General features: G+C 34.7%; 1 protein-coding gene across 4 annotated transcripts; it reads left to right on the top strand.

The window, feature by feature from the left end:
- Positions 1–795: 795 nt before the first annotated feature.
- LOC132635492 (pectin acetylesterase 8-like) lies at positions 796–5,520 on the top strand. 4 transcript variants are annotated; one of them, XM_060351915.1, is made up of 13 exons: positions 822–1,106; positions 1,434–1,484; positions 1,579–1,661; positions 2,382–2,511; positions 2,603–2,682; positions 2,801–2,887; positions 2,984–3,108; positions 3,212–3,272; positions 3,484–3,537; positions 3,619–3,696; positions 4,130–4,235; positions 4,425–4,570; positions 5,152–5,520. In XM_060351915.1, exons 1-13 carry the CDS (start codon positions 881–883, stop codon positions 5,287–5,289), a joined length of 1,365 nt encoding a protein of 454 aa, XP_060207898.1. In that variant the 5' UTR covers positions 822–880; the 3' UTR covers positions 5,290–5,520. The 4 variants fall into 4 exon arrangements, with proteins under 4 accessions (XP_060207901.1, XP_060207898.1, XP_060207899.1 ...); XM_060351917.1 differs by having other exon boundaries at positions 967–1,106; positions 1,363–1,484; XM_060351918.1 differs by lacking the exon at positions 5,152–5,520 and having other exon boundaries at positions 796–1,106; positions 4,396–4,533.
- The last annotated feature ends 3,739 nt before the right edge of the window (positions 5,521–9,259 follow it).

Genomic DNA, 9,259 nt, shown 5'->3' with positions numbered 1-9,259 from the left:
AATTTCAATCAAACGTGGGGGCTTGTTTGGCCTTTTTCTCATTTCTAAAACTCACATGTGATATTCATGGGGATCAAGGGTCTTATAGACAAGAGAATAGGTGCAGCACGACAAAAGATTTAACACCCTACCATAGAAATGAAAGTCAACATTTTCAACTATTTTCGAATTTTCAGTTACACATAATTAATGGGGGGTTTATAGTTTATACGGTTCTACGCATAATAATTTCATATAGGAATAGCTATTTCATCGTTAGCTATTTTTAGACAAAATTGCTCGAATGAAAACAAAATTGCCCTAGAAATATACCTATCTAATTACGCACATAAAATTAAAGAAAGGAAAAACAAAGCAAGAACACTGACCTCTCTCTCTTCAACTGTCATTCGGATTAATTCAATGTGGAGCCCGTAATACGATAAGGAGCCGTTTGGATTGGCTTATAAGTGGTCAAACTCGCTTATAAGCTGTTTTTTGATTTTTTTTAGGTGTTTGACAAATCAATTTATAAGCTAAAGAATCACCCAACTTATTTTTTTTGACTAATAAGCTGTTTTTTGGTCAAACCAGCTTATAAGTCATTTTTTTTAAATTAAGCCAAACGGGCTCAAGATTCATTACTCATATCTCTCATTCGGGTCGGGTCATAACAAATCTTAACGATAACTCAACAAGCATGTCTGTTATCGCAGCAACCAATAGAAAACAACCACCCACCCACCAACCAAACAAAAATAAAATAAAATACAGTAAATAGCTATAAAAAAAAAAAAAGGAATGAAAAAAATATTAAAAATCACTTTTTAAATTTCTATGCGAATAAGTGTCGGTTGGTTCTTTATTTCTTGGGTTCCCCAAAATCACTTCTATATAAAGCATGCCCTTGTTAAACAAAAAGCTGTTTAAGCATATTGTATCATATATATTTTCTTGGATTCTTCTTTGTTTAATCATTTATATATGCTTTTATTTTACACCTACATTTGTTGTTGGAGCTTATTATAGCTCCAAACTAAAAGCACTGAACCCAAGTTCAGTGTATAATTACAGTCCAAATAAATTCCATTTTGAGATTATCTCAATCTCTTCATTGCCATTTTCAGGTACATTATTTCCAAATCTTGAAATTTATTTTTTCTAATAAAAGGGTTTATTAGCATTGATGTCACTTTCTTTATCATGGGTTTTTGCAGAATATGTGAAATCTTATTAAAGTATAATTTTTATGCTAAATATAGGAAAACACATATTTTTTTTTTTTTGGGTATAAAAATGTAATCTTTCTCTAATTGGGATGTGTTAATACTTTTAAAATACTCGTTGATAACATATTTTTGTTTTAAATAAAATGATTTGCAGAATGGTAAATGGGACTATGCAACAATGGATATATTCATTACTTACTTTGTCGATTATTTTTAAAACTGAAGGGCTCTTTGTAGATATTACTTACCTTCTAAGTGGGGTGGCAAAAGGTGCAGGTAAAATTTTTTATTTTATTTTTCCTTTTGGTTTTAAACTAAGATTATGATTGTGCAAAATGTGTTAATTTTGATGTTATTTATTTGTTTGCAGTATGTTTAGATGGGAGTCCAGCAGCATATCATCATGATAAAGGATTTGGTACAGGGGTTAACAGTTGGTTAATCCAAATGGAGGTTTGTTTCACTTTACACAATTTATATGACTTAGACTTTATAAGTTAGATAATTAGGCTTGTTGGATCATATTTCTGGATACTTTTATTTTGAGCCGAGGGTCTATTGGAAACAGCCTCTCTACCTTACAAAAGTAGGGGTAAGGTATGCGTACGCTCTGCCCCCCAGACCCCACTTGTGGGATCACACTGAGTATGTTGTTGTTGTTTTTGGATCATATGTCGATCCAAATAGAATTATTTGGATTTTTCTTCCAATATTCTGGCAACTAAGTAGAGTTTTTGCCCTGGTGATTTACAAAAATAATAGGAGCAAATGATGCACGGAATAATCTATAGGAACATTTATGTTCTGATTATGAGGCTTAGGAACAAGTGCCCCTAAGTAAGCCTTACCCGTATTTTACAGAAAATCGTACAGAGTTTCCCCTATTTTTAGGACTATCCAAAAGTTTCATGTCTCAAAAATCAACATAACCAACCAATATCACCAAAACAAGTCACAATCTTCATCAACTAATCATTCGCCAAACGATAATATTAAATCTATCTCCAAATATGAAAAGAAAGTGTAATTCACCAGCCATGTTGCTTAGGGTACAACTATGACGAATATTTGAGGATTCTTTTCCGGAGATATATTTTAAAATATATCCACTGAATGTTTGACGGACAAGATGTATTTTTATCTAAATTGAATGTTAAATATTTTTATGTTCAGGGAGGAGGTTGGTGCAATAATGTCACCACTTGCCTTTCGCGTAAGAATACTCGTGTGGGATCATCTAAGCAGATGGTAAAAAAACTCCCTTTCTCGGGGATTCTCAGCAACAAGCGTCAGTTTAATCCAGGTAGAGCTTTCACACCTTTTTGTATTGATGGCTCTCATTAATTACATTTTTCCTGTCTTAATAACAATGTTACATCTGATTTAAATTGTAGACTTCTATAATTGGAACAGAGTAAAGGTTAGATATTGTGACGGATCATCCTTCACTGGTGATGTTCAAGCAGTCAATCCGGTAATTTTAAGTTAATACTATGACTCTCTCATGATCTCATAATAATATCGTGGAGATTAAGATCCTCCACTTGATTTATTTTCATGATTCTGATGAACATCCTTATTCATATCATCAGATTACTAATCTTCACTTCAGAGGGGCAAGAATTTTTCTTGCCGTTATGGAGGATTTGTTGGCAAAAGGATTGAAGAATGCTGAAAATGTAGAGCCTTTTTTCCCTTTACTTTCTTTCTCAGATGCTTAAGACGCTCATAATACTCTAGTGTTGACTGGCTTACGAATCAAGTTCTAATGGTAGGCTATTCTGTCTGGATGTTCAGCTGGCGGATTGACTTCAATTTTACATTGTGACAGCTTCAAAGCACTCCTACCAATGGGTGCTAAAGTAAAGTGCTTTTCGGATGCTGGTTATTTTATCAATGCGTAAGCATTCTTATAGTAGTTCATTAGTGACCTTGGTGTTCTAAAAGCTTTCAAGAATTTTACTTTCCTTCTGCTGCTAGTATAATTCTCTGCTTTATTGCAGGAAGGATATTTCTGGTGCGCCTCATATTGAAGAGTTCTTCAGAGATGTTGTTACCTTACATGTATGCTTCTTTAACATTCTGTAGATTGTTATGTCATCTTTCTTTTTCTCTTTGGAGAATAAAAATGTTGGGAATCTGTAACATATTATCTCCTTTTCTATGAACTTCAATTTTCTAATGTTACTTGTGCCTAGAAAAAGAAGAAATAGTAAAGTCAATGGAGAAACTTTGGATAAATTTTCATGTTCATTTTGCCTTATATTGGCTTCAGGGTTCTGCCAAAAATCTGCCGCCTGTGTGTACCTCAAGATTGAAACCGCATTTGGTAAGAGTGGTCGCTTTCGTAATATTTTTTGTGCCTTTAACTTTAGTGCATCTTATGCCAATAATCCAATAAATCTTGCAGTGTTTTTTCCCACAAAATGTTGCTCAACACGTGCGGACGCCGCTTTTCCTAGTTAATGCGGCTTATGATTCCTGGCAGGTAAAGAACATTTCTGGAAACTCCAAGTCCTGTTGATTTATGCTATCTTCTTTTCTAGAACTTCTTTTCACTGCTCTATTTCAATCCTCAGTTATTTTTGGCTTTCTGAGTTGTTGTGATGTCTCTGTAAACTGATACAATACCTCACCTAAAACTGTTAAAGGGAGATTTGATTTTAAGTAGGCAGCACACTTTTGGAAATCTGCTTTTCATTTTCTCCAAGTGATTTCATGCATTCGGGGACACAAATGTTGGACAGGATATGTCATTGTTGACACATAGCATGAATGATCGTTGTAATCTTTATTTATCGTGAGCACAAAGAAAGTTCACTTGTTTATCCAATAACTTCATATGACATGGATACCGCCATTAATATCTAAAACAGAGTGGAATTACTTGATCATTCTGACTTGATATTATTTAAATTCAGATAAAGAATATTTTGGCTCCTGGTGTTGCTGATCCCCATGGGGTCTGGCTCAACTGCAAACGTGACATACTGAAATGCTCTTCCAGGCAGCTTCAAACCATGCAAGGTCAATGATTCTAATCCCTCAAAACCTCTGTTGAATCTGCATCGTAGGTGATAAAATATGCTGTCAAAGCTTTCATTCTAAATATAAACAACACCTCAAGAGCTGCAGAATGCTAGAAAAGTTACATATCACCGTAACTTTTTTCTCTTCATTTGTTCAGGATACCTGACAGTTTGATTCATTCGTCAGGTTACAGACTGGGGTTTCTGAGAGCATTAAATGCACTTGGCCCTTCTTCATCAAGAGGGTATTTTATCAACTCCTGCTATGCGCACTGTCAAACTGAAGTTCAAGAAACATGGTTCAGGGCTGATTCGCCTAAGTTGGCTAACAAGGTAAGAAATTAACTCAAACTCTAACTTGTTCACCCTGTTATTGACATGCATGAGTGCTTAGTTTTTACGTCTTGTTGTCGTAAACCATTCATAGTGTGGAGAACCACTGGCTGTGCTCAGGGGCGGGTCCACAGTACTATGTGGCGGTTTCCCGGGAACCCATAACCTTTGCTCGGATCTTATATTTACACTGTAAAAGCAGGTGAAAATATAAAAATTTTGAGCTGGGAATCAGTACAAAAACTTGATGTTGGTTCCCCGGTGAGAAAGTAAGCAGCGCAATCTTGGTTACCCCATTGACCAGGGATCGATTCCCTTCGTTTACATTTTATATAATATACTTGTTTATACTTTTTCCTTCTAAAAACCCCATAGTAAGTCAAACTAAAATGAGTTCTCTGTAATACAATTTCTCCTTCATTCTTTTGCATCATTTTTCTTCTTTTTGTTTTCTTCTTATATTGTAATATAATTTCTCAAAAAAATTGGTTATTATTATTATTAGTTTGAGATTGTTGGGAACCTATAAGTTTCAAATTCTGGATCCGCCTCTAACTGTGCTAAACATTTCTCTTCTGCAGACAATAGCCAAAGCACTCGGAGATTGGTTTTTTGACAAAAATCCGTTCCAGCGGATTGATTGTCCTTACCCTTGTGACAAAACCTGCCACAACCGTGTTTTTGATCCAAATGTCCATCCTTTTGATATTGATATATAAATCATTGATAGAAGTTATTCTTTGAGATGATTGATATGGAAAATCATCAGAAAGTACTCCCAAAGTGAAATAGAAAATATAGAAAGATAGAAGCGTGTATTGATTTATTAGTTATTTCACAATAAGGGAAAAACTACCACAGCATGAAATTGTATGCTGCGGTGCCCTATACAGATACTATGTATTCTTATGCAACTAGTGCGATAATCTCAATAAAAGTGATTTCATACTTGTTTGTGTTTTCAAATGGAATGTATATACACAGATGTAGAGATATAATGAGGGGACACACCGAATTTGTATCCAAGTGCCTAAATCATCAACAGGTCGAAGACAAGGCGGGGAGGACTAGCACAAAAACTTTGATATACCGAAATTGAAGTGGAAACATATTGATATGGTTTTTGTGTTTGGTTTACCCTGGACTTTCAAGAAATATGACTCCATGTGGGTGATCATGGACTGCCTCACTAGGTGGATACACTTGCTTCCAGTCAAGACCACATACATGGGGGCTCAAAGCATAGCTATACTTGAGATTGATTCTCAAACTGCACAAAATAATTTGTCCGTCATTTTCTTACATAATTTACCTATGCACTTTTTGAAAGGCATTATAGACAATGGCGGATTCAGAATTTTCGTTGAGGGGATTCAAAAATAAAGTGTAATGATTGGGATTTAAATTTGGAACCTCAATGTGAATTTTGAACACCCTAAACCACTGAACCAACCTCTTCTCTTGTGCTTAGGAAATTCAAAATCTATATATGTACATAAAAAATAAAAAAATACCTTATATATACAGTGTAATTTTTTAGACCCTAGATCCGCCCTGATTATAGAAAGCAGAATGTTAGTCCGGAAGGATCATTCATGTTATCGAGGACATGTTTAGGGCTAGGGCATGCACTATTGATTTTGGCGGTAGTTGGGCTGGGCAGTTGCGCTTGATGGAATTTGCTTAAATAGCAATTTCCAGGCGAGCAGAGAGATGACACATTCCATTGCACTCTATGGTTGGTGATGTAGATCAATTGCCTATTAGTTAGTTTGAGCCAATCATGCAAAGCTTTTCAGACCAAACTTGGCCCACGACTTCTTAGAAAAGCTTATTCAAGAAAGACTTAAGAGAGGTCTCAGACTCGTCAAAAGTCGTATTCCAACAAGAGTAGTCAGGAGCTTGAGTATATAATTCGCGAAGAGTTGTTCCCGAAAGTATCTCTATGAAAGGTGTCATGAGGTTTCGAAAGAAAGTCAAGTAGAACCTAAGGTACGTAAGGTCTTACGAGATACTTGACCAGATCGGTGTCATGGCTTACAGGCTTGTCTTGCAGCCGGAGTTATCATAATCATCAAATTCGAGAAACCATAAAGTCATTTGATTTTTTTTTTCTGAAAAGCGTAATACTAGAGTCATTCTCGTTTACATATTTGACACGTTTAAAGTCATATGAACATAATAAGTTAAATCATAATGTTTGAGGCAAACATGGATAGCCAGAGGCGGATTTGGGATTTAAAGGTGGCGGGTGTCACCGTTTTTTAATGTATATCTTATTAGGAACGTGTAATTGGGTCGAGTCTATCTCTTTTTAGTTTATTCGGGTCAACTTAATAAGCTTTTTTTATTTGCAAATATGAAAATTACATCTCAAAAATCAAGAAACGAACATAATTAGCATCTTAAACAAGGAATCACATTCATTAACACCCATTGACAACAGAAGTAAAAACAACATTTTCACCAAGGGACTTGTATCTCATATGTATATTAAAAAATGAATTTTTACAAGTAAAATAATAGCTTCAATAAGGGAATTATACCAATCACACTAAGAAATATAATAAAAAAAACTCTTCAATAGGTAAATACACCTCATAAGTAAATGTAGAATTACATAAATTACAAGCTCTCAAAAATAAATCATAAATTTCATGTTTTTTCTAAGCAGTGCTTACGAAATTTCCATCACAATTTAAGTAGTAAAGTGATTTAAATTGAAATTATAAGTACTCCAATTCATTTCTCATTTTATTTATTGCTTATTAAGAGTGTCCCAAGTCAAATATAGACAAGTAAACATGGACGGAGGGAGTAATAAACAAAAAAAAAATTATAAAAAAAGAAAAAAAAAACAATTTTGATCTCAATCCAAAATTCCCATTGAGACCCAAGTTTTTTTATTTAAAAATACTCACAGATTGGAGATTAAGAGAAATGCTTAATTTAAGGGATTTTGAAGTTTCTATTTGTGTGTTCTGGCTAGAGATCACAGATAAAGTAATAGAAAAGATGAAAGACAATATAAATAGTAAAGTGATAAATAGGAGGGCCGAAAAGAGAACTATTGGTACAAACGAAGTAAAACGCGCAAAGAAAAACGGGAGTCGAAAAATGTTTAAGATAAATTCAAACTTGTATCTATCAGTCATGACACTTTTGTCTAATTTACGATTAGGGGTGGCAGGATCAAATATTTAACCTAAAGTAAGCAGATTACAACATAAATATATTAAAAAATTATTAATCGAGGGGGTGTCATGCCACCTCCGCCCTAAAGGGTGGATCCCCCAAAATAGCGTATAATTACTTGTAGCCCACAATTATACACTAACAATTAAGATGACATTTTAGTCATACAATTACATTTTGAAGATATGGAATTTGGGAGAAACGATCCTATGGAAGGTCTCATCTCCAACATATATACCTTCGGCCTAAAGCTAAGATTAGCTCCTTGGATTCCAATTCAATTGGCACGAGTTTAATCTACACAATAGGATAGGCACGAAACATTAATTCCCCAACATTAGCATTTGTCTCTACCCGTCCCCAGTTTCACCAGGAACGATACTTCATGAGGTCCCATCAAGAACAAACAAAATTCCTTATCCAAGGGATAATTCTATCTCTATATCTACCTCAGACAATCATCTCAAACTCAAATTTGAATATGGGGTAGAAACATTAACTTGTTGTTCAGAACCCCAGTTTGAATCTTGTAGAGATTCTTGGATAGGTTTGATATGGATTTGAGTTTGTTAAAGTATTATAACTTACACATAATAAAATTTAACTAATTAAAATCGCATCAAGAACACTTGTGTGTATTAATGAATTAGAGGCTCTTAATTCCTTTTCTCTACAATCCCTAAGGGCCCAAAATTTTCATGCATGTCTCTCTCTCCCCGTAAGCCTATATTTCTAGGAAGAAAATGCTTGCTACTTTACTTGATTTGTGAGGCCGCGAGCTCCAGAGCAATTTGCTCGCTAGGTGCCCGAGTTTTATGCCAGCATGCCAGATTCGCTCACTAGGGTGCTTGCTTCGCGAGGGGAACTGGACAGTTGTGCTACCCTTCGATAAAATAACCATAACTTCCTCTACAAAGCTCAGATTATAGAAGGGCTTAACCTGTTGAAAATAGATTCTAAGGGCTATACGTTTTATTCGAACACCTTGGCCATTTTTTTTATAGATTGGAAGATACATCCTTTCAAAGTCAGGTCATATGTGTTACCTTGGACGTTCTTTTCTACTAACATTTTCAACTTTAGTTTTTATCTTTCCTTTGGCCACTTTACCACTTCAACTACTTTCAATAGACATATTCACGTACTCGTATGATGATACCACTCTTGTATGCGCCCGGGTTCACCACAAGACCACCTTGAATATGCCGATAAAATTTTAATTGGCCCTAGGTCTTCGGACGTAATTAATAGTATGTTTGGTCAAACTTATAAAATCAGCTTATTTTGAAAAGTGCTTATAACAAAAAGTACTTTTGGCAAAAAACAGTTTGCGTTTGGACAATTAATTAAAAAAACACTTTTGAGCAGCAATTTGTATTTGACCAAACTTTTAAAAAGTGCTTTCAAGTGTATTTTTCTCAAAAGTACTTTTGGGCCGAAGCTATTTTTTGTATATTCTAAAAAACTGCTTTTACTACTCCCCATAAATATTTA

The sequence above is a fragment of the Lycium barbarum genome, chromosome 4, assembly GCF_019175385.1.
Source record: "Lycium barbarum isolate Lr01 chromosome 4, ASM1917538v2, whole genome shotgun sequence".
Lineage (NCBI taxonomy): Eukaryota > Viridiplantae > Streptophyta > Magnoliopsida > Solanales > Solanaceae > Lycium > Lycium barbarum.
This window is presented reverse-complemented; position numbering and strand designations above follow the sequence as displayed.